The sequence below is a fragment of the Halichoerus grypus genome, chromosome 2, assembly GCF_964656455.1.
Source record: "Halichoerus grypus chromosome 2, mHalGry1.hap1.1, whole genome shotgun sequence".
In the NCBI taxonomy this organism is placed as follows: Eukaryota; Metazoa; Chordata; class Mammalia; order Carnivora; family Phocidae; genus Halichoerus; species Halichoerus grypus.
In genome coordinates, this window is record NC_135713.1 from 184802646 (window position 1) to 184827962 (window position 25317).

General features: G+C 58.1%; 1 protein-coding gene across 1 annotated transcript; it reads right to left on the reverse strand.

Moving 5' to 3' along the window:
- Nucleotides 1-522: 522 nt before the first annotated feature.
- On the reverse strand, nucleotides 523-20021 carry NGFR (nerve growth factor receptor). Its single transcript, XM_036094993.2, has 6 exons — nucleotides 19855-20021; nucleotides 12733-12874; nucleotides 8922-9281; nucleotides 5095-5347; nucleotides 3496-3656; nucleotides 523-2829 (listed from the first exon to the last, which is right to left on the reverse strand). Exons 1-6 carry the CDS (start codon nucleotides 19891-19893, stop codon nucleotides 2528-2530), a joined length of 1257 nt encoding a protein of 418 aa, XP_035950886.1. The 5' UTR covers nucleotides 19894-20021; the 3' UTR covers nucleotides 523-2527.
- Nucleotides 20022-25317: the final 5296 nt, after the last annotated feature.

Sequence of the window (25317 nt, forward strand, 5' to 3'; positions counted from 1 at the left end):
CAAAGCCAGGCTGCCAGGAGCTGGGGTTGGGACCTGCCCCAGAGAGCCGCCAGGGAGGGGCCTGCCTCACTGCAGGCCAAGCAGCCAGGCTCCTGCCAGGCCATCTGGAGCCAGCCCCCGTGTGTGTGCATGTGTGTGGGTGTGAGTGCGCGTCTCCCAGGCCATGTGGGTGGCTGGGAGCTGCGGGGTTGCGACCCGGCCCTCCTAGCAAGCCTCTGGCTCCCCTGTGGTTAGTTTCACTTCTGACATCTGGTCAAGTTCACAGCTGGCCGGCTTCCTGCGGTCATTTTCACTTTTCCTCTCCAAAATCTGGGGGCAGAGGGCCCCCACTCCTTCCCTATCCCACTTAACTTCATGGCTACACATGTGGATTTGCTCGGTTTCTGTGAACACTCCCCATTTTGTGGGGGGCGGGTGGAGAAACAATAGGACAGGAACTCACCAAATTAGAAATTATACCTGCCCCCCGCCCCCTGCCACACACAGCCCCCACTGGCTCCAATCATGTGCGTTTCCAGAAAATCTCTTTGCACTGGTTTTCTTTCTTTGCTATTATAATATTCGTCATTTATGTTTTATGTGTAGGTTTTAGGAAGGCCCAAGAAATGATTACACAGGATGCAAAGGAGAGGTGACAGGGAGTCTGGAGCTCACAGCCCCCAGCTGGGGGGCCGAAAGGGTTTCATCTCGGCCCAAAGGGAGGCAGAAGGGGCCCCAGAACCAAACACATGCTAAAACATACTTGTGGTACCCCAACCCCCTCCCCAGCTGCTGGGGAGGAAAATAAATACACTCAGATCCTGCCCTGCTCTCCAGGTGCACAGGTGAGGGGCCAGCAGGTGAGTTTCCTCCCCTCATCAGATGGAGGTCACAGAAATGCCATCTACTTACAATGCTCCCAGTCCCTTACACAGAGCTGGGAGAACCCTGGGCAGGGGAGGGGGTGGCCACCAGCGCACACCCTGCTTGGGGCTCGGGGCTTGGTCATGCTAAATAGAGGGGCGCCACACTCATTCCAACGTCAAGCAAAACAGAACATGCCAGGAAGGACCTCATGAGACCTCACGGCCCCTTTCTGGCACCAAGCTAGGGAATAAACGGTCCTTCACAGGGTCCTCTGAACTTGGGAGAGGCCCTCTGCAGGCCACAGTCTCCCTCAGTTCCTTCTTGCTGCATTCCCACACTGGTCCGCTTTTCTTCACTGCGACCATCATCGGAGCCCAGCCAAACCCTGTGCTCACAGGAAAAGGAAGGACGGGGGTGGTGGGGGGGGGGAGCATTCCTCCACGTGCAGGCCCTCGGAAGCCAGACGCCAGCTCAAGCCTCAGCCGAGCTTGGCCCGCCAAACCAGGGGCGAGGGAAGAGGGCAAGCTGAGTTCAAATCCCTTCAGTGCTTCTCTGCCAGCCGCCCTGGGCAGGATCCGGGCCCAGCCCAAGAGAAAGAACTTGGGGAGAAAAGCAGGATTTCTCATCCTCTGCGTCTGTGTGTCTATGGATCTGTTTGTCGCGGGTCCGGGGCCCTTAGTCCCTGACCCCGGGGCTGGCTCTAGAAGATACTGCCTGTGTTGGCTCTGGGTCTGTGCCGGGATGGAGGGCACCTGCAGGCTGGGCCACACCATGGGTGCCACGCTGACGTGCCTGAGCAGGACTGGCAAAGGGAAGTGGCACCCCTTTCCGCAAACCCCAATCCATGTTCAGTCAAGTCCATCTCTGACCATGACGGATCAGTGCACCAGACCTTGGGCGAAAGCCTCCCATCTCCACAGGGGTTGGACGGGCCTGGAGATGGTGGAGGGCAGACTGGATTTGGCTTGGAGACATTTCCCAGAGGGTTGTCTGCCCCCTCCCCCCCACCCAGCTCCCTGCCCTCAAGCAAACCTGAGGCCTGCACTCCCTAATTCAGAGAGTGGGGGGGCAGCCCACATTTGTCCTCCCCATTGCTGGGTGGCTTTGGGCAAGTCACTCCCTCTCTCTGGGCCTGACTCTCCTATATGTAAAACAAGGGGGTGGACTAGACTTCAAAACCCCCTTTCAGCTCTGACAAGCCTCTGGTGGTCTTCATCTTGGGCCAGAGAGGAGGGTGAGGGGGCTGAGGGAGGACGTAGGCCACAATGATGGTCCCTCATTCCCCAAGTTCACAGTGTAGAGCCCATGGCTCTGGTTCCTCAGTCTCTCCCTTTGAGTCTCTGGGGCTTTGTCATCGTCCCCAGCACCATCCTTGATGTCAGCCCCCAGGCCTGACACCTGCTGAGATGGGAGGGGCTGGCCCACCCAGAAGTGCGGGGAGAAGGCCGAAGATGTGAGATGTGATGTTAGGGGCAGGGTGGGAGAGGCAGCAGGGGCCCTTCTGGCGCTGGAGAGAGCGATCAGAAGCGATGGGACCACACGGGAGCAGGGACAGGGCTGCGGTGGAGGGGCCCGGGCTCCGCGGCCCTGCCCAGAGCTCAGCTCTGACGCTGGCCCGTGGGGGTGGCTGGAGCATCAGCCGTCAGAATGTGGGGGCAGGGCAGGGGCTCCGGGGGGCGGCTCACACCGGGGACGTGGCCGTGGACTCGCTACACAGGCTCTCGACGATGTCAGCTCGCTGGATGCGGCGCAGGGCAGCCAGAAGGGCGTCGAGTGTCGCGCTGTCCTGGGCGGCCCAGCTGGCAAGCAGGGCTCGGACGGGGCAGGCCTCGTGGGTGAAGGAGTCTATGTGCTCAGGCTGGTAGCCCAGCTCGCCTGCCAGGTGCCGCCAGGTGTCCCCCGCAGAGCCATTGAGCAGCTTCTCCACCTCCTCCCGCTTGGCCGGTGGCAGACTGCTGTAGAGACCTCCATCCCCCTTGAGGGCTGCCAAGAACCCAGGGGGCGTCAGAGGCTACCCTCCAGACCCCCTTTTTCCCTCAGTGGGCATGGGGGCCCCAGGGTAAGACCGAAGACAGGCTGAGGCATTTCTCCTCCCAGGGTGGGTAAACCCCAAGGGCCTGGAGGCAGAGGGGTGGTCAAGATGAGGTCATGGATGGGGGGCTGTGGAGGGGCCTGGGGGTGCTGACTCACATCCTCTCTGGCCCGCAGCTCCAGCACTATCCCCCCCATCTCACCCCGCCCCGCCCCGCAGCAATTAGGCAAGACAGGGGAGGGACAGGACCTAGCCCCACACTCCACCACAGCAAGTGTCCTGGAGCTGGGCCACTAATTAGGGTCCATAATTAACTACTTGCTCCCCAGAAGTCCGGAGCAGGAGGCTAATTGCAGCCACTTTGGGGAGTAATTAGCCCTAGGGGGGGACAATTAGCTTGATGAGTCTGGATGCTCTAATTTGTCAAAGCTCCCCCTCTCCCACGCCTCTCCACTGGAAAGACCTCTCCTCCCCGTTTGCGCACCCTGTTCTCCTGTCCTACACAGAGGCCCCGTTCCCCGTGAGCCAGCCCCTCCGGCAGTCCTTCCTACTGTCTACCCTTAATCACTCCTTTCCTCCCTACCTCAGCACCCCCCCCCCCACGCCTCCCTGCTCACCCTGGCCTGCGGCCGTCTGCGTGTGCGGCTGCTGGTCGTGCAGGCTCTGGCTGTCCACAGAGATGCCACTGTCACTGTGGAGCTTTTCTCCCTCCGGCGGCGGCGTCTGGTTCGCGGGCCGGCTGTTGGCTCCTTGCTTGTTCTGTTTGCAGCTGTTCCACCTGGTGCCAGAGGACGGGCCCAGTGTCAGGGGGCGAGGGCCGGCACCATCCAGGTGCCTAAGGGATCTGTGCTCTGATGTGTGGGGGCTGGGGCCCTGGCAGGTGCCCAAGCATAGCCCCCCACCAGAGCACCTATGGTTCTTCTTTCCTCCATCTCCGCCCGCCCCTGGCTGCACCGAAAGCACCATGCGGGCCGACCGGCTCCCAGGGCTCGGTGCGCGGCGCAAAGGTTCAGCGAATGTTCACGGAATGAATGGTGCGTCCAGTGATTTCTCAGGAATTCCACTGTTCCCAGTCTACCCTGCTAAACTACTCCCACATGTGTGCAGGGATATACACAAAGATTTCCTCTGCTATTATTAGCAACAAGAAAAAGCTGGAAACAAATCAAATGTGCATCAAAAGAAGACTGTTCAAATAAATTAGGATCCATCCATATCCTGAGTGAGCGGTTACAAACAACCAGATAATCTGTATGTCCTGGGGAAAGCTCTCCCAAGGGAGATTAAGTGAAAAGGTAAGTTGTAGAGTATGGATAGTGGGATCCCATAGATGCTTTAAAAAAAAAAAAAACCCTCTGTGTGTTTACGTATAACTATAAAAAGTTTTATGTACACATGTTTATAAAGGCACAGAAAATGGCTGGAAAGGATCCATTCCAAACAGATTCCAATGAGGAGAGAGGTAGGATTTGGGGAGATAAAAGAGGGCTTTTACTTTTTGCTTTATAAGACATTGGTCTTGTTTGCATTTACCCAAACAAGCATGTATTACTTTGAAGATTTTCTTTTTAAGAATGGAAAATGCACTGAAACACTTAAAATACTTTCCAGGGGCGCCTGGGTGGCTCAGTCCCTTGAGCGTCTGACCCTTGGTTTCGGCTCAGGTCATGATCTCAGGGTCGTGAGATGGAGCCCCACGTGGGGCTCCAACCTCAGCATGGAGTCTGCTTGAGATTCTCTCTCTCTCCCTCTCCCTCCCCTTCGGCTCCTCCCCCAGCTCATGCAATAAGTAAAATCTTCAAAAATAAATAAATAAGTAAAACACTTTCCAGAAGTTCTTGCGCATCCTGAATTTCTGGATGCGGGTGCCACAACATCCCCAGTGTGACATGGGAAGGGACACATGCACACAGAGGTCGCTGGGGGTCAATGGGGTTTGAGGGACGAGGGCACAGGTGGCTGGTGAAGAAAGCTCGGTGTGCAGCTGGGGCTGTGCAGTCAGGGAGGGGAGCAGTGTCATGGGAGTGGGCAGGTGCTGGGGCCAGAGCAGGACAGGGACCATCCCCCCCCCCCCCCGGCATGGGGCAGCTGGTGGTGAGGATGAGCGTGGTTTGGGGTTGACTCTCAAAAGTGTGTGTATTTTCAGGTCAAGTTCACAGTAAAGCCCTCCTTGAGAGCAAAGGCCCTGCTCTCTGTCCCCTGTGCCCCCCTCTCACCTCTTGAAGGCAATGTAGGCCACCAGGCCCACAACCACAGCGGCCAGGATGGAGCAGTAGACAGGGATGAGGTTGTCCGTGGTGCCTCGGGTCACTACGGGCTGAGAGCTGCCCATCACTGTGGTCACCACATCTGCCACTGTGCTGGCTATGACATCTTGCTCTGGAGGTCCCTCGGGCTCCTCCGTGCTGGGGGCAGTGCTGTCCGAGCCTTCCGAGGGCGTGGACCGGGTAATCCAACGGCCAGGGATCTCTGGGGGAAGGAGCTACAGGAATGAGGGCCCGCACCCCCCCCCCCCAGCCCCGCTCCAGCACTTCATCCCCAGGCCCTTCCCCGTGCCAGGCCGTTACACATGGGGGTGAGGGCCGGGATTGTGTGTATGAGTCATGATGGTGGAGGAGAGCAAGGGCCTGGGTCCCCTCTGGCTCTGTCACTGATGGACTGTGTGACCCTGGACCAGTCCCTTCACCTCTCAAGATCTCAATTCCCCATCTATTGAATGGGGATGCTAAGAGAGATGGTCTCTAAGCTCCCCCCCATCTGAAGTGCAGCTGTGACCCTAGGACTCTATTCTGCCTCCCTGGGTCCCCAGAAGCCTGGCAAACACACAAAGAAGAGAGAGTGGGCACCAGGAGGCCTCGAGCTGGAATCACTTTGGGAAAATGTTATAACCTCCCTCGTCCCAGTTTGTCCCGATGGCCCCAGTCATCCCGGTCCTAGGGAAGGATGAGGGTACTCAGGTCTGGACAGAGAGATACCTCCCTGCAAACCACCTCTCCAAGAACTGGCACTCAGCCTCCCTTCTGGTCTCTGATGGCCTAGCTCTCAGCTCAGACAGGGTAGGGGGTGCCCAGCTGGCTGGCTTCCCTCCAGCCAGTCCTTAGCCAGTGGCCAGCCTCTGTTTCCTGCCCTGTGTGGCCCCCAAACCAAACCATCTGATCTCACCGCCCAGAGAAGACAGTGTTGGGCAGCCCCAACCCTCCCTGGGCGGAAGCAGACTGTTGGTGGGGAGAAGGCCTCCAAAGAAGGTACTGTCTGCTGCCTGAGGTGGGGAGGTGGGGAGGCGGGGAGGACTGTGCCTTGCCACCCACCTGGGCCCTTTCATGCCAGTGGGCACTGCCAGCCTCCCCGACAGGGGACCTGGCACCACTGGGTGGGATTTTCCATCCTGCCACCCAGCCAGGGGCAGTCCCAGGGGCTGTGGGCTCCAGACGGCCTGGGGGTACCTGTCCAGGCAAAGTTGCCTAGCCCATCTGTCCTCACTTCCCACGCCTGGGGCAGGGAGGGGAAGCAGACAGCACATGCCAATGAGGTGAAGGGGAGGCACCTTGCTCCCTAGCTCCACCCTACCCCACCCCCAGTTTGCCCACCCAAGTCGGAGTGGAAGCTGCCCCCTGGTCTCTCGGCCCTTCACGGCTCAAGACGAAGATGGTTCAAAGGCCCCCATTTTCAGCACCTTCTGAGGGGTAAGGCCCCCAGATGTGAATCTGGAATCCATCTGGCTGGCACTAGGGAGGGGGCCGCCATCTGTTGTCCCATCTTCCCCCTCCCCCCGCTCAGTCCTGGGGGGCAGGGGTAGGGTGGGAATGGAGCCCCAGACAGGGTGTCGGACTGGGGTCTTCTCTTGCCCTGCTAGGGGACTGGGCAAGCTGCTGGTGCCATCTGAGCCCTGAGGCTGAGATACAACTGGCTAGGTTCCCCCCCACCCCAGAGGCTGAAGGTATGTTGGGGGGTGTTGGTGAATCAGGCCATCACAGAGATTCCAGAAATCTCAAATGGGAAAGTTTGACAGTGGACATTAAGGGACAGATCAGGCTGAAGACAGGGCTGTCCAGGGCACTTTCTCCTCATCTCTCCAGTCCCCTCTGGGGCAGGGCTAGGAGGGGGGGACAGCAGGATGAGATCCAGATGTGGCCATGTCCACCAGCATTCCAACCCCCTAAGCCCTTGGCGAGTCCTGACAGCCATTTCCGGAATGGGAGCTGTCAGACTTGGGGGTGGAAAGAGGGACCAGGTTACTCCTAAACCCAAATTTCACTGGGGCGAGGAGTGGACGGGGGGTATCCTTCTGCCCCAAGGCTGAGTGAGTCACCATGTTGACACCTGAAATGTATACGCAAGGAAGTACAATGCACTGGGGGGGGGGGGCAACCAAACCACGCATCCAATTCCATTTCCTGAAGTGTTCCCTCTGTTCCGGAGCTGACATTTAACCCTTCAGAGGCTAGAGCAGAGAACGGAAGATGGGCAGCGATAAACACAACCCTCAGGGGTACCCTCTTCCTTCAGGACGGCTGCAAAGTAGGATGGTATCTGAGAGCAATCTGTGAACGCCTCAAAAGGCAGGGCCCACCCCTCCCCCAGCTGCCACCTTTCTTTGCTCCAACCGCGCCCCTGACTAAGTCCCCCCACTGGCTGGTCCAGACTTGCCCGTGAACTGTGCTGCCCGCCTGCCCGCTGACAGCTGCTGAAACTCCCTCCCCGCTCTGCCCTGTGCCTGACGCCACTTGCCTGTCTCCGGGCTGAGGGCGATCGCCACCGGAACCACTATGCTCTGGGCCCCACTCCCCCCACCCCTCCCAACCCCCATGCAGGAGGCTTCACACACATACCTGGCCTCAGCCCAGTTTAACCACCCTCCCCAGCCTGAGCTCCCCGAGCCAGGGATCATGGGGTGTGGAAGGCAGGCATGCTCCCCACGGCAGGGGATCTGTCTCTCCCCCATCTGACTGGGGACTGACTGGGGGCAGAGACTGTGCTGCTTCCCCCAGAATGGGGGACCTCCTGGGAACTGGGACAACGTCTACCTCATCAGACTGGGGCAAGGGCCGTCTTTTTCCGGCAAACTTGGGGCTCCCTGAAGGAGGCACTGTTTGCTCAGAGTGAGGGCACCCTGAGGGAGAGGTCCCAAAGGGAAGTAGCTAAGTGGGGGCCCAGCCACAGGGGGATGGACAGAAAGTAAAGGCGCTGTCACCCTCTCCCTGCAATGGAAAAGCCCACTTGCCTCCCTGCAGATGGATGTCACCAACCAGAATCCAAGAGTTCTGTCCTGGCTGCCATCCTGCTTCCTCCTCCCATCCCAGGAACTGGGTGCACTCCTTGGGGCCCCATGCCCAGCTAAGGTGAGTGCACCCAGTTGCTACCCACTCTGGGGCCGACAGCCCTCCATGTGCGCCCGCCCATCCATGTGCGCCCGTCTCCTCCTTGGGCTCCTGAAGCCTGGGCCTGCTGCTGCCCTTCTTTCTCCGCCCCCACCACCTCCTTAGCATTCCGGGAGTCCAACGTCATCCTTGGCGAAAGGGTAACAACCACTGTTGACCCCGCCCCCAGATACCACCAGTTAAAGCGGGCCAGCCACCTTCCCTAACGCACGGCATCCCTGAAAACGGCATAACCAATGAGGAAACTGAGGTCCAGAGACCAGAGTGACCTCCCTACCATCACTCGGAGAGTGACGGGGCAGATTCCATCCCGGGTCCCAGAGCCATAAACCACTGTGGACCCAGACCAGGCCTCCGAGCCAAAGGGCCCCAACTCCTGAGGGTCCTCAAGCCCCTTTCTCCAGTCCAGAGAGCCTGCTCAAGGATCAAACATGTCCCGATGGGGGAAGAAAGCCCTAGAAACTGAGTTGGAGTGTCGTAGCTGCGGCCTGGGAGGAGGATTGGGGCTTTCCAAACACGCAGCCCACGGAAGGACACAGTGAGAGGGGTCCTTTGGGCCTGGGGTTTCGGGGAGGGCGGCGGCTGGCTCGAGGCCGGCGAGCCCCCCCATCACCCCCCCCGCTGCCCCCGGCCCCCAGGGGGCGCCCTCGACCCGGCGCGCTCACCCTCGCACTCGGCGTCGGCCCAGCGCGTGCACTCGCGCAGCTGGCGCTCGGTGTCCTCGCACACGGTGCAGGGCAGGCACGGGTCCACGTGGTTGGCCTCGTCCGAGTACGTGCCGTCGGGACACTCCTCGCACACGGTGTTCTGCCTGTCCTGGCACGAGAACACGAGGCCCGAGCCCGCCTCGCACACGCGGCACGCCTCGCAGCGGCCCGTCGCCTCGTCCTGGTAGTAGCCGTAGGCGCAGCGGCACACGGCGTCGTCTGCCTCCACGCACGGCGCCGACATGCTCTGCAGGCCCACGCACTCGGTGCACGGCTTGCACGGCTCGGTGGCGCTCACCACGTCCGAGAAGGTCACGCCTGTGGGCAGAGGGACGCGCCGGGCAGCTGCGGGGCCTGGAAGGTCGCCCCCCACCCCCCACCGGCCCTCCACCGGGGCACCTGGGACGCAGAGGCTGGGAGCGCCCCGCGGGACCCTCGTCCCTCGGGATCCGCGGTCTGTGAGCGCTCCTGGCAGCCGTCGCGGGGAAGGGGACAGGGGGCCGGGAGCCCCCGGTGCCCCAGGCCTGGAAGCGCTGACTGTGAAGCCTCGCGGGGTAACCCAGCTGGAGGCCGGTACATTTCTTGGCAAATTCTCTTAGAGAGTTCCCAGCCCGGTACCCTTGTTCCCAGCATGATTAAGGAATAATCTGAGCGTGGTTCCCACCCAGCCCTCCCCGCCGGCCAGAGCTGGGCTGTGAACCCAACCCAGGCTCGGGCGGGCCTTCACGAGGGAGCCTCCGGCCTCCGCCGCCCTTCTCGTCCTCTCCGCGCAGGTGGGGGCTCAGGTGTGGCCTGTCCAGGGTTAGACCGCAGAATTTCCCACCCATGGCGCTACCCCACGCTGCTGAAGGGCTTGGCTCTTGAGGGTGGGGATGGACTTCCCTACGAGGTAACAGTAGGAGGGATTGGAGCTAGAAAGCAAGAAGGACTTGCCTCTATATAATATAGTCCTCTGCCCTTCCCAATGGCACAAAGGGGAGATTTCCAAGCTCACTCTTGACTCATGCTCTCTTAATGGATGTGAGGTCTAATCTAATAAGGGGAGGAACACCAGGGGATGCCAGGGTCCTCTCCTCCATGTGCAAGGAGGGGGAAGGCACAGAGCCAGATCTTCTCCATCCCTACCCGCCCAGGTGCAGAACTCTGCGCCAGTCGGAATCCAAGAGGATGTACCCTTGCTCCAAGGGCAGAAAGAGCAGGATTTAGGAACCGGGAACCAGGGAAGGAGGGAGTGTTCAGAATGTGGAAGCAGAAGTAAAGACTAGGATCCCACTGGAGGGAAATCGAGGCCTGCCGTGGGTTCTGATCTCAACCTTCTCTAAAGGAATCGAGAGACCAGATGGAGCACAGAGTCATTATCTTCGGAGTGTCAGTGGAGAAGCAAATGCAAAGAAAGAAAAGCAGAGAGAAATGAAAAGCAAAGCAGCTGAGGGGGACGAGAAGACAAGACAGGGGTGGGCCTGGAGGGAGACCAGTTTCAAGCCAGTTCTGGCAGAGGAACGAACCCCTGTGTCTCTCTTCCCAGGGACGGGGTCAACCTGGACCCAAAACCTGCTTCCACCACTTATTAGCTATGTGACTCTGGGTGTTTTACTTCACCTCTTTGAGCTTTTTTTCTTTCTCTGTAAAACCGAGAATAATTTCTCCATTCACAGGGTTGTGGTGAGGAAGAAACGAAATTCTACCATAAAGCATTAGACACACCGCAGGGATCCTGCAAAGGTTGGGCCCCCTGGGGTGGGCTACGGCAAGTCTGGTGAACGTGGGTCACAGGGATATAGTCTGCCGAAAGGACTTCCAAACATAAACAGCCAAGGCAGGATGTCCAGTTTATACAAACAGGAGGATTCGATCTGGTTGGCATGTGGCAGGGGGGTGGGTTTAGTCACAGTGGAGGGGGAGAGAAAATGGGGGGGCTACCCATGGGAAAATACAGAAAGTTAGTAGACAAGTCCTGGGAGACAGTTTTAGGGGGTGGGAAAAATGTGGTCTTTTTTGGCAGAGAATGAAGGCAGGAGCTTAATGGGTTTCCTTGTGGAAACATTTTGAGGATAGAGGGAAAGTCCACTGGGGTCTCCATGCCATAAAGTGAGCTTATAAAGGCGGCCTGTTAACGCAGCTGGAGGTGGGGAGGGGAACAGAGGGAGCAAAGGGGAGGGACGCCTCCCACCACCACCTCCTAGCTGGTCTCCAGCTCCTGTCTCCCTTTCTCTGGAGATGCCAGAGACTCTCTCCCCCAGGCTCCTCTACCCCATCTCTTGCTTTGACAGAAGGGAGTGGGTACCCATCCTGGGACACTTAGGGTCCAGGCCAGAGAGGACCTAGGCAGGAGTCTAGGAAATGAGAGAGGCAAACTCGGGAGGTTCCAGCATAGCCGATGATTGGCCAACCCTGCTGGGAAGGAAACCCTGGTAGGCCAGGGCAGGTGGCCAGATGGCAAGGTGGCAAAGGCATTACAGGATGTCTATCTAGCCTCGCCATCTAGGCCCAGGCCTTTCCTGCTGCGGGATGGAGTTACAGGATCCACAGGCACAGAGAGAGGAAAACTGTGTGTCTAGGAACACCAAGGAGTTGGGGTTGTCTGGTAGATAGGCTGTTGGGGGGGGGGGGATGGTAGAGAGGAATCCAGAGGTCAGTCTAGGCAGTTGGGTTCAGAGTTCCCAGTTCCTGGGACACATGGGTGGCTCAGTTGGTTAAGCGTAGGACTCTTGGTTTCTGCTCGGGTCATGATCTCAGGGTTGTGGGATCGAGCCCTGCATCGTCGGGCTCTGCGCTCAGCGGGGAGTCTGTTTAGGATTCTCTCTCTCTCTTCCTCTACCCGCCCCCATGTTCTCTCCCTCTCTCAAATAAATAAATAAATCTTAAAAAAAAAAAAAAAAGAGTTCCCAGTTCCTATGCCCTTGTTCCTATCATGATTAAAGAAGAATCTGGTATGGTTCCCACCGGCCCTCCAGGTAGGCAGTGCGTGCCAGGTAGAAGGCAGGATGTGACTCTAGGCAGGGAGGAAAGGTTTCTGGGCAGGAAAAGAGCACTGAGCCCGTGGCCTGAAGGCAGCAACTGAGGCTGGGGGCATCCAGCAGGGATAGAGAGTCCTGGGTCAGAAGCACACAGAATTCAGTCCCCAGACCTGCCATCCTTCTGAATCCCCTAGCAGCAGTCCCAGAAGATGGGGTTCTCTCCCCTTCCTGAGGAAATCCCAGGTAGGACAGGCCCCTCTCCCCTCTGACACCACCCCACAGTGAGGACTGCCCCCACTCCTGCTACCTCTGGAAAGCCCTGCTTCCTTGGTCAGAGCTGGGGAACAGCTGGCCTTGGGGGGAAGGGTAGCCACACCCTCCCGGGATCCCCCAAGGTCAGTTTCCTGGGCAGCCAGGACTTGATCCTCTTTCCCTCCCCCCAAACACGCTGAGGGTAAGTGGCAGCCATTGATTTTACAGTGCAGATGATATTTTTAGCTGGTCTTAGCATCTGCTACTCCTCCCACCTGGCCACATTCTTCTACCCGGCCTCTCCACCTGGGGGCTGGGAAGGGGCACCCCCTGGGGATCCCTCCTCATGAGGTCCCCCTCCTCCCTCTGCGGACTTCCCTCAACCATTCTCAGCTTCTCTTCTCGCCTCCTATACTGGGTCGGACCCATTCCGGTGCCCACACAGAGGTGGGCAGGAGACCCTGCCAGGAGGCAGAGCCCTTGTCAGGCTTCCAGTGGGCATGCGCCTCCCAGCCCTCCCTTCCCCCCTCGCCCCACCCCCAGCCGGCCCCTGTACTCACTGTCCAGGCAGGGCTCACACACGGTCTGGTTGGCTCCGCAAGGCTGGGCCACCCCCTCACCCAGGTTGCAGGCTTTGCAGCACTCCCCGCTGTGGGTGTACAGGCCCGTGGGACATGCCTCCTTGGCACTTCCGAGGGACACCTGGGCGGGGGGGATAGATCAGAAGGTCAGAATGGCAAGAGAAGCGAGAGGGGGTGTCTTCCAAGAGATCAAACACCCCCTCCTAAAGCCTTCTATTGGAACCACCTGGGCTGGGATGAGCTCAGCACGGAGGCATCAGGCACATCAAAGCTGGCGGGGAAGAAAGGCAGTGGGGGACAGGGCGCCCCTGCAGGCTGCCGGGGGTGTGAGGTCAGAGCCCCGGATGCTGACATTCTACAGAGTTCATCTTGGGGTTAATGGCAACTCCTGGAATCCCGAGGACACACCGCATGGGGAAGGTGGCCTCTGGCCAGTACAGGTTACAGCTCCCACGGGGGAGCACAGGGCTCCCCGCCAAGGGGGCAACTGGAAGCTAAACTCTGGCTCAAATGCCACGTAGCGGGAGGCACAGCTGCAGGGCTCTGTCTACCCAGAGGGACGCCTTTTTCTAGCAAAGGCTAGTAGGGCCCTTCTCCAGGTCCTTAATTCTACCATTCCACATATCAAATATTCAATGAGCGGTGTCTGTACACAAGAACAGAAGGCAGAGGGCTGGGGTCTTGGGTTCGAATCCTGATGCTGCCCTGGAGTTCTCACCTGTTCTGCTTTCCCTCTGAGTCCTCACCTCTCCTCACCCACGGAGATGGAGACCACTCAGGGCCAGAGCAAAGAACCGGCCAATTGGCAAGAGTCTGGCACCAAGCAGGGAGAAAGGGGTGCCTGTTAGCGATGATGAGGAACATCTCTCGCCACCCAGCAGCCCAGCTCACCACCCAGCAGCCCAGCTCTGGATTTTCCAAGAAATCCAGAGTCGGATTTCCAGCCACCAGCCCTCTCCTCTCCCTCTCCCTGGCCCCATGCAGCCGGTGGGAATAGCGCTAGAACCAAGGGAAAGGGGAGTCAGATTCCTGCCACCGAGGCATCTTTGCTCTTTGCTCATGGATGGAATGATTTAGCACCAGATTCCCTGGGGGATGGGGGGAGTGCTGGCTGATGCTTTATGTTTCTATTCCTAAAAAAAATTCTTCGTGTCTAATAAAACTCCAAAGCCTGTTTCCCTGGCCTCAGACCATGCAGCTCCCATTTGGTACCAAGAGGAGGTATGGACTCTGGGGTCATGGGACTAGAGGGGAGTGTTAAAGGTCCTTTTGGACATTCCTCTGCTTCCACATTGGCGAGATCATAGCCAAAAATACTCCCTTTCCCTCCAGTCCTTTAAAATATCCTGAGGTCTAAGGGGCGCCTGGGTGGCTCAGTTGGTTAAGCGACTGCCTTCGGCTCAGGTCATGATCCTGGAGTCCCTGGATCGAGTCCCGCATCGGGCTCCCTGCTCGGCGGGGAGTCTGCTTCTCCCTCTGACCCTCCCCCTCTCATGTGCTCTCTCTCTCTCATTCTCTCTCTCTCAAATAAATAAATAAAAAATCTTTAAAAAAAAAAAAATAAAATAAAATAAAATATCCTGAGGTCTAAACAGGGTTTTGTGGGGGGGGGGGGATGGACAGGTTGGATCAGTCTAGGAGGCAGCTGGTGGTCCTCAGGAAACCAGCAGGGAGGGTGCGGTGAGGGCAGCATAGGATGGGGGTCCTTGGGTATTTGCCACCATCTCCTCCCAGGTGGTAGGAACACAGGTCTGGGAACATCTGCAGGCCAGAAACCAGGAGGGGTGGGGGCAGGGGGTTCCCAGATGCAGGCTTTCCCCTAGGAGGGAGAGCGAGATTCCAGAAGGGTCTGTTTGGATTTCTTTTCATCCTTGAGGGTTCATGCTTAAATGTCACTTCTTCAAGGAAGTGATCCTGTGGCCCCCACGCCTCCCAGATGAGGCTGAGTGGCCCTGTGACACGTTCCCCTTGTTTACAGAGCTCATCTGGTCTGAGCGCTGCGATGTCCCCCACTGGATTGTCAGCTCCCGGAGGGCAAGACTGTGGTTGCCCCAGCGCCTGGTACCCAACCTGTATATTTATGGGATTTCAGAATGTGAAAATACAATACGACCTCAATTACCTAGAACGCCGAGCCGGGGAATGTGGGATGGGGGTGACTTTCTGGATAGCGGAATTTCCATTTTAATCACGGTGGCTGCATCCTTCTGATTCCAGAACATACCTTCACGGTTTCCCTGTGACTCAGGGACTCTGATTATTCTGTGCGGCAGTGCAGTGAAGCCCTTTGTGTTCTTTATCCCAAATCACCATACTTTTGTCTCAGAGTTCTTCCGTCAGCTTTTTTTTTTTTTTTTTTTTTTTTAGTGTTTCTGTCTCTCTGCTTCCTGTCAAGGTATCAGTTGTCAATTTTCGCTGCTACTAGAGTGTGACCTGAGCAGCCCCGCCCCTACCATTCTAACTCATTAGGTCAAATTGAATCTGTAGAAACCATGTAACTGGCCTGGGTAGGAAGGTGTACATCGTGCGTGTAGGTAGGATCTGAACCAGGAGGGGGCCATTCTCTGAGTCAAAAGCGTGACCTACACTCCCTTCCTCCTCACGGCCCCCATGGCTCTGGCTCATGGCTTAGAGCTGGGTGACCCAGGACAGGCTGAAATCTCTCTGTGCCTCAGCCTCTTCATCTTTAGGTAATGGTGACAGCACCTGCCTCATTAGATCGCTGTAGGCATCAAATGAAGGAGGTGTTTATACACTTCAGGATCCCTCTGGTTTCTTTCCCAAGGTCTTTCTTGCCTCTTTTGTGGCTTTTGGCTGGATTCCAGTTGGTTGAGGTCAGCAGAGAGCTGGGCTGCGGAGAGCTGAGGGGGTCGGTCCATGGGACTCGAGCGGCCTCTGCATGACCCTCTTCCTCGAGGCCTGCTCTCCCCGCTGCAGCCTGCCTACCTCTCTCTTCTCCCGAGTCCTGCATTTGGACTCCAGGCCACATAATTAGCATCCATGTGTTTCCTGTGCTCGTTTTATGTGTCCTATTTCAAAACACCCCAGACCGGCTACCTAACAGTCTGCTACTTTGGGGCAATTCCCAGCCTCTCTAAGCCTGCATTTTCCCACCTAAAACGTTGGGTCGGTAATATTTAGTGCTCAGGGTTGCCATGAAAATTACATGAAGTAATTTAGGCAAGCCTGTCCAGTGTATAGTAGAAGTTCAATAAATGTTAGTTATCAAGGAAGTGTCTTGTCTCAGGCTGAGCTGCTGAGCCCGGCTAGGAGGCAGTAGGAGGGGCGAGCAGTAGTTGGGCCCAAAGAGAGGAAACTACCTAGAGGAGGGGCAGGCTAGGCATGAAGAAAGACCCACCAGGAAGAGTCTGAAGAGGGCACAGGGAAAGGAGAATGGGAATTGCTCTCCTCGCAGTTAACTAATTAACCTATTTACTAGTTGACAACTATTTGCTCAGCATTGAACTAAGTGTTTCCAATGACACATGGTCCCCGATCCCCCGGGGAAGTCACAGTCCCATGAGGGAGAGGAGATATCACTCCACACCGCTACTCCAGAAGCCAAGATGCTGAGGGGGAAGGACCTGAGGGACTGCCTTCATCTCCTCTCTGATAGCTGGGGAAACTGAGGCTCACAGAGACAATTCTGCTAAGTGGCTTAATGCCTGGCCCCTGCCACACCCTCTATTGGTCCAGGGCGGGGCAATCTTGGGAAGCAAGGAGGGATGACACGGATTCAGGTTTATTGCTCCAAAATGATCAATTTACCAAAATGATAGACCCATGTGCCTGAAATCTACATTTATTACACTTACTCATTTCCAATTTGATGGGATGATTTCATCCCATTTTTGAAAATGTTTGCAATCCTTTTGCCATTTCAAGGCTTTCAAAAAAGGAAGGTGGAATCACCCTTAAATGAACTGACTTTTAGAAACCTTAAAATTTTTTAAAAATTGGACAAAATAGAAAACACACCAAAATGGTTGAAAGAATTTGAAACTATATGATGTGATGAGCCCTAACCACTCACAACAGTTTCAGCAAAGGGGTTCCTTAGGTGAATGGAGCCATTAGCCACCGCCATGGCATCGGAGAGTTTTCGAATATGTGGAGGGTCTTTTGAGGTCAATGCAAACCCGGGGAGACTCTGGCACATGCACTTTACTCCTTTAGGTAGCGGTTGAATTTGGGGTAGGAGACAAGCTAATTACTGAGGATGAGGCTGCATGAACACTTTGAGAGGGGCCTGGGGACTATGGGGGGAAGGGGCTCAGTTCCAAATTTGTGGCGCCAAGGACATAGGACACAGATCTAATATTCAGAGCTAGTGATGGTTAAGGTCCTCCTGTCCCTCCGTGATCTAGAAGGCGGGGGGGGGGGGGGGGGGGTAGAGACTGGGACACAGAGGACAGAATAAACTCCAAGCCAAGCATTCTGGGTTCCAACAAGGGCGCCACCACGCACGGACTGGGGGAAGCCTGCTTTCATACCCTGAAAGTCTGGGAGGTTCAACTCCCTCAACTGTAAAATGGGAATAACTAGATTTACTCTGCGGGGATCTTATAAGGATTAAATGACACAAGAGAAATTACCCAGGGCAGTGCGTGGCCCATCGTAGGCACTCAGCTAATTTTATTATTCCCACCTCCCCACCCTGCACAGCCCCCCCCCCCTCCCCGGGAAGAATCTAGGCGCGTGAATGGGCCCTGGCTGGTACCGGGAGGGTGGGGACCCCTTCCATCCCGGAGCCGCCTCCCTCGCCCGGCCGCTCCTGTCCTCCCATTTGCGGCCCTCGTTGCATCCCTATTAGGCGCATTAGCCAGCCCGGCGGCTCCGGTTACAGACGTCTGAATGACAAAGTGCCTCCATTACCGGCGCGGCCCGCCAGCCGAGCCGCCGGGACGCGCTCTGGTTTCAGCACTCTCCCGCCGCGGCCCAGGAAGAAACTCGGACCGCCGCGGTGCGCACAGCCAGCCCGCAGACAGCAGCCCCGCGGCGAGGCGGAGGCAAGAGCCGCAGGGGCTGCGGAAGCCGGCTCTGCGCGGGGTCCACCTTCCCGAGCCCCCAGGACCTCCGCGCGCAGCCCTCCTCATCCCTCGCCTCTTCTCTACTGGGAGGACGCTCTCCCCAGCCCCGGTCCGGAGCCCAGTCCCTCGCCGCTCCGGGGGCCGCACTACTGGCCGGCCCAGTCCCACCTCCCCAGTCAAGAAGCATCTCTAACCCGCCGCGTTGGTCAGCGAACGCGCCCGCAGTCACTCCCAAATCTCCGGAGAGGCCACAGGTACTGACAGCTCCGGGGAGCTGAGCTCCGGGGATGGGACCAGCGCCCGGAGAGGCTCTCTGCCCACCCCAGCCCCCACATTCCACAGCCCGCCTGACTCAGGGGATGCTGTCCAGCCCGCCCCCAGCCGAGAAACGCGGCTCTCGTACCGCGCTGGGACGCTGGGCTGCCCCCCTACGGGGTATGGGGAGTACCGCGCTGGGAATCAGGTGCGGGACAGCCTGGCTAGCGCTCTGGTTTAACTTGCTTTGGGATCTTGGCCAAGTCGTTTAAACTCTCAGAGCCTCAGTTTTCCTTCCTGTAAAATGGGGGTTGGGGATGCAACGCTCAGGAGAAATGAAGATGGCAGGGAGAGTGAGGACACCTCTTTCATTGCCAAACTCCGTGTGGCACTCCGTTCCTGGGCCCACACAGGTCACATCTCCTGAATATCTTGGGACTATGAGACGGACTTAGATGCTTAAGAGGACCCGCAGTCCCCTGCGGAGGCGGAATCCGCGGCGTCCGACCGCCTCCGTCCCGTTCGGTGCCCGGCGTCTTCCACCGAAAATTGGGGTGGGGGTGGGGGGCGCAGGCGGAATCCCGACCCGCCTGGGCGCTGGACCCGTGAGAACTGCGGGCGCCGCGCTCGGGCGGCTTAACTTAATGGGGGGTCCGCGTGGGGGCGCGGCGCGCAGCCCCAGTCGCGCCGGCAGCTGCGGATGGCACAGCCCTCGCCTCTCAGCGCCCCCTGGGGGCCGCCTCGGAGGCCGCGACCCCGGGCTGCGCGCCGCCCGGACCGTCCCCGCCTCGCGAGTCCCGGCGCTCTGCACCCTGAGACTTGGCTGCGGCCGGACCGGGTCGCACGATGCCCGCTCCATCCCTTCCGGTCCCCGGCGCGCCTTCAAACCGCGAGAATGAGCGCGTCGGAGGAGCCCGCCGGTCGCGGGGGAGGCAGGGAGCGGGTTCGCCCCGGCGAAGTGGGCGCTCCCTTCCCAGCCTCGGCTCCCCAGCCGCAGTTCCCAGACTGGGCGAGGCCGCGAGAAAGGGCGCGCGGCAGGCGCGGGAAACGTCCGTCCCTCTGCTCTGTCTGCTCGTCCCACTGTCCCTCGGCGGGCAGGCGTGGCCCCGACCACTTCGGGGTCCGCTCTCCCTCTCCGCCCTCTTTCATTTCGCTGGCATCTATCTCTCTCTCTCTCCCTCGCTGTCGTCCTTTTTCTGCCCTCCCTAGCCCGCTTCTCTCTCTTCAGACGACCCCGCTCCCCGAAGCTCTCCCTCCCACGCCCCTCCCCCCCATTGTCTGGCTGGCCCTCATTGTCCGATGCCCGGTCCCCTCTGCCTCCAATCCCTCCGACCTCCCCCATTGTTCTATCTCCTTGTCTCCGGTTCCCCGCCCCAGCCCCGCTCGCCCCTCATATCTCTAATCCCCGTCCCATTCCTCTTCCTTCAGCCTGGCTTCCGTCCCACGACCCTCAAGAGATCAAGATGCTCAGGAGGAAAGTCGCCTCGAGATCCCAGCATCTAAACTCCCTCTTCAGAACCCAGGCATCCGAGAGACCGCCTCTCAGCTCCTCCATACGCACCCTCCGCGGTACCTGAGGACCCGCATCCGTGCGCCCCTCTCCCCGCATCTCTACCCTTGGTCTCAGGGTCGCCCCTGCGCTCTGAGAACCCTAGACGCTCCTCTGTGGATCCTGGCAGCGGAGCTCCTCTCCCGCCATCCACCCCCCCGCATCTGGGACGCCAACGCTCCGTTCTCTTTTCCCTCGGGGAAACCTGAACCCATTTGGGTTCCAGTCCGGGGAGAGGGCGCGGGCTGCCCTCCAGCTAGCACTCACCCCCAGGAGCAGCAGCAGCAGCAGGCGCGGCCCGTCCATGGCGCAGCCGCCGCACCTGCCCCCGTCGCCCGCCTCCCGCGGCAGCGCTCGGCTTCCAGTTGAGTCCGCTCGGCGGTCGGATAGGGCTGCGCGGCGCTGCGCTCCAGCGCCCGCCCCCCGGAGCTGGCCGAGACTCCGCTCACTCTGGCTGCGGCCGGGAGGGGCTGGGAGAAGCCAGTGCGGCGGCCCCGCCTCCTCCCCGCCCAGCCCGCCCACCCCCGGAACCGCGCCCGCCCGCCCCGCCGCCTCCGGGAGGGGAGAGGAGGGGAAGGGAAGGCTTGCGGGGAGCTGGGCGCCCGCGCGCCCCGCTGCCGCTTTTCCGCGCACGGGCCCTCGGAGCCTCTCCCGACTCCGCCCCGGTACCCAGGGCCGGGTCCGCGCTAGTGCGCGCCGCTTCCGGATGCTGTGGGCTCAGGGACCAGGGCATCCCCTCTGCGGCTCCGGTTCCTCTCGGCTGCAGACCCCCGCAGCGTTCACTCTCTCACCCATCTTCCTCTGCCTCCAGCTTCAGCTTCTCCCCCCCCCCCACAACCCCCCCCCCCCCCCGCCCCGGCCCTGCTCCCTACCCAGCCGTTGTCAGCAAGAATGCCCACTGTCCGCCCCGCCCTTCACCTCCTGGTCCACACCCGACCCCTACCTCTGTCCCTTCCCAGTGCAAAGGCCTAGGGGAAGGGGAGGGGAGGAGTAGCAGGTGGCCTGACCCCGACAGTGTGCAGAAGGGACATTAAGGTGGAGTCCATCCCAATGTTATTTGAATTCTCAAAAGATGGGTTTGAAGGGGTAACAGGTGTGCACACAAGACACGGGAATACACCCACTCTCAAGCTCACACGTCTATGCGCTTACACTGCATGTGTTCACATCCCCCTCATGCACTCGTGTAAGCCTGTGCGTTCTACACATGCATGTGCACCTGCACACTCATGCACATTTGCACACTCATCGCGCATGTGGTCATAACATTCAAACACACATGCACGTATACATGTGCAGTCACCTCCACACAAGCCGTCACATGTACGGTCTGTCACACAAGTGCACACACGTTCAGGTACACGCGCGCGCATACACAAACACACAGTTACATCCTCAACAATGTAGCCTTCACTAGACTGTATTTCCATTGGCTTATGAGCTCCCTGCAGACAGGGACTATGGTTCCTTATCTGAATGCCTGGTACACGGCCGGTGTTCAATAAAGGCCTGAAGGGTATAAAAGGAAAAGTGGTTGGATGGACTCACATCCATGTACCACGTACTACGATGGCATCCCCAGGACCACACTTACTATGCCCTAGAAACCAGAGCAGGTCCCAATCACAAGCCCCTGGCAACCCAGGGAGAGTACCACCAGTCTTTCGGTGGGAAGCACCCCCACCTCAGTGCTTGCTCCCTGCCTGTCCCCACCCTTTCCTGATCCCCTGGCAAGGAGGCCATGGAACAGAGAGCTTGTAAGGGGCAAGTCTACAAAGCCCATCCCCACACCCTGATCTTGGCCATTTGTGGACCTCAGTTTTGACTTAGAGAAAAATAGTACTGCCCTCCCACATTACAGGAAGAGGGGGAGATCAAGTGCACTTGTGAAGGGAGCATCTAAGCAGTTGGTAGGTGATTCCCTAGATCAGCTGAAGCTAATTTATTCATTCATGGGGGGGTCGAATCTGCCCTGCGAACGTCTTTCCTGTGTATCCAACAAAGTCCAGGAGACAGCCTCTGAAAAAAACAGGTGGACATCACTGTGTCCTTGAGCATGAGTGTGGATGATTCACCACCTCCAAGGCCAGGCAGCTAGAAATCCCTGAGGAGTCCCTCTCCCTGGCAGGGACCACCTCTAAGCTGTCTCCTCCTCCAGCAGCTTTTACGGCCCTGCCTCTCCTCTCCGCTGAATTCATGGAAGGCAGGAAGGGCCAACGTTAGTCCTAACAGCAGCATCGAGCTGCTTACTACCAAGGGTATCGACAGTGTGGCATTAATTTAAATACTCCTGTTATTAATTTATGATCCCGGTTACTATCATTGCCAAGGTTATCCATCTCAACACGATTTAATATGACCCACACTACCATGGCTGGGCCTGGGTTATTAATAATTTCCACGGTCTTGATCATTTAAGCCTTACTCGAACAATTACAAACAGCAATTGTTACTATTATTAGCAGTATTTCTATGATTAAGCCCAAGCTCAAGACCACGATGGAATGCTGAGAGCTGGTGGGGAGAGCAGCTGCAAAGTGCTAGGGGAGAGAGAGCACCGAACTGAGAGTCAGCTAGGCCTGGCTATAAATGCCCACCTACTCTACCTCCCCATCACTCACTCCCCCCGCCATGTCTTAGGTGGGTTATGTCATCGCTCTCAGACTCAGTGTCCTCATCCATCAAGTGGGAATGTCTTTAGAAAGATCTTGAACGAGCGTGGTGAAGAACAAATGAAGTAACATAGTGTTTCTCACCACGAGAGACTTGATCCCCTTGCACTCATTTGGCACACATTTATCGAGCACCTACTGTGTGCCCTGTGTTGGAGGCACTGGGGATACAGCGGGGAATTGCCCTCGTGGAGCTGATGTTCCAGGGTGCTGGTTATTTGATGTGAAGTATTATTTTATAATGTGACACCTTGGCTTGACCACGCCGTAAATAGCATGGCTGTGATCAGGATGTTCCTTTGCGGGGGCCATCACCATCATCACGGCTGTCACCATCACGGCCACCTGTACCCACACCATCACCGCTGTGACCACTGTCACCATGACACCAGCATCACTACCAGAAACACCACGCCACCACCACCATCACTACCACACCCACAATCCTCCACATCACTACTGTGAGCACCCCACAATTGTCACCACCGTCACCGTCATCACCATGACCGCCAGGCCATGGCCACCACCCCCAGCCACCACCTGCCGTCCTGCATCTGCCTCTCCTCCTCTGGAACCCCACCCAGCAGGGATTCCTGTGCCTAACGAGTGCGGGATACTCGGGTCTGTCCCTTGGCCTGGGAACAATATTGGAGCCTAACTCCCTAACGGTTGTGACTCCTGACCCCAGACACAAGTGCCCTTCAAAACTTTCTCCCTTGACTCAGCTCTCTGTCCCCAACCCTCGGCACTTACAGCCATGGCTGTGGGACGGGGCATGAGAAGTGGGCTCTTAGGAGCTGACCAGCAAGTGAGATCAGACAGACAGTGCCGGGTGTGTGTGGGGGGGCAGCCGTTTCATTGGAGGATCCCCCAGAACCATTTCCCATAACAGCTGCACATATAGAGGGCCCTGTCCCCACCACACACACTCCAAGTCTTCTTGGACTAACGGTGAGCCTAAGGGGAGAGGGTGGAGAATGTCAATGCCATTCTACATGGGGCTGGGAGTGGCCGTGGTGGTCCAATTGCATCTTCAGAAGTCCAATTGGGTGGGGTTTGGCCCTCCCCCATGCACCCTGCCACCCCTCCATCACCCCGCCCCCTCAGGAAGGCAAGCTCCTAACACACACTCCCTGTCCTCCCGTCCCATTGGGACCCCTCACCTCAGCCCCCCCCCACCCCACGCAGGATGTTGCTCACAGCTCCCTGCAAGCATCCCCAGCAGTCACTGGAAAACCAGCCTGCCTCCCCAACCAGACAATGAGAAGTCACATCTATTGAGACATCCTATGGGTGGGGAGAGCCACACATTATCTCCTTTAACCCCCACTGTCTTCCCATGAAGGAGATGTTGGCATTGCCATTTTACAGATAAGAGATTGAGGCTTGAAGCAGTTAAGCCATTCGTCCCAGGACCCCCTGGAAGGAAGCAGTGGTACCATAAGTGGCCCGTGTGAGTGAGCACTCCCCACTGCTAACCCTCAGGTCCTGGTCTCTCCTTCCCTCCATCCCCGCCCCTCCGGTCCTCACCCTCACCCGGAGTTGGGGAGCTAGAACCTGCCTGTCAGAGCGGCTGTACTCTGCCCCTCGATTCTACCTACCACCCAGGTGCCCCCTCCTGACACGCATTCAGAGAACCTGGGCTTGGGGGCACAGGTAGATGGGTGGAGGCAAGCCGGGGGATGATCTTTGTCTTCTGGTCCAAGGTATGATTTTCAAGCTCACTCAGTGAGCGCTCCCTTTTCCTGCTTTGGGGGAATCGCCTCCCCTATCCCCCAGTTCCAAAGACCAACCAGAGAAGGGGTGATGGGAGATGGGCAAGAGGATGACAATTTCTGAGGGGGAGGGGAGGGAGGAGGAGGTTGCCGGGCCTCCCCCAGCTGCATCCCATCTGCCCCTGCCAGGAGGCCAGGCAAGGTAAGTGAAACCCGCTGCCCCCCATTAGGAGCTGGCTCGGTGGCTTTGAAGCGATTACCTCTGAGCTGCCCCGTGAGCTGCCAGGGGGTCCTGACCAATGAGGGGGCAGGACGGGGCCCTGGGGCTGCGCCCTGGGACAGGTCTGGGTCCATGCAGTTTGGCGACTGAGATGCAGGGGTAGGAGAAATTAGCCAATTTTGGAGTCCAGTTAGATTAACTGGAGCGTCAAAGTGGGCTGGTCCACAGTGCCCTCCCTCACTGCCTGCCCAGCCCTCAGAGGCCCCCGCTCCCTTCCTGCCTCCACCCTACCCTGCAAGGGCCCCGCCTGACCCACATTCGTCAGCTGCTCCCACCCCCAGGCCCTTGCATGGGTTCCTTGAGAGTTGTCTTCTCTTCCTTTGACATAATTTCTCCCTTTGAATTGGTCAAGGCTTCCATCTTCCCATCTGCCCTGTTCCACACCCGTATCTCTCATCAAGGGATCACAAGATCTGATCAATTCATCAGACACAGGCGGTAGGGACTTCATGTCCCCAGACTTTGTGTCTTGGAGAAGGGGAGCCCAGAGAGGGCAATGCTATACCTGAGTGCTTGAGCCCAGTGCTCCCAGCCTGGTAGTAAGGGCACAGGGTGAGATTCTGGGTAGCCTGTGCCTCAGGGAGGCGGTCTTTTTTGCTGACTCCAGGGCCCAAACCTCCCTGGCCTTTTGTTTCAGCCTCTGCCCTAATCTCTGCAGCACCCACTCCCCTGTGAGTGGCTATCCTCCAGAAAGCTCCTCCTGACTCTCAGCTTTGCTCCTTGCCAGCCCTTCAGGATCGCAGAGCTGCCCTGCAGTTCTGAAGGACTCAGTCATCGTTCTCACTTTTTATCCTGCATCCAAAGACAGTCAAGAACATTGTAAAGAAAAACCAAGTAGGCTTACCCCCTGGCTGGAGCAGGGTGAAGCCAGCAAGTGGGAAGGTAAGAAGACGGGGCATCTGAAGACCCGGGTGCTGGTCTACCATTTTTTTGCCATGTGCCCTGGGGCCAGTCCCCTCCCTCCTTCCCTCCCCTCAGCCTCAGTCTCCTCATCTGTAAAATGGGTGTGAGATACCAATCTCCCAGAACTACTGCAAGGAGTCCAAGCAGTATTGAGTGAGTG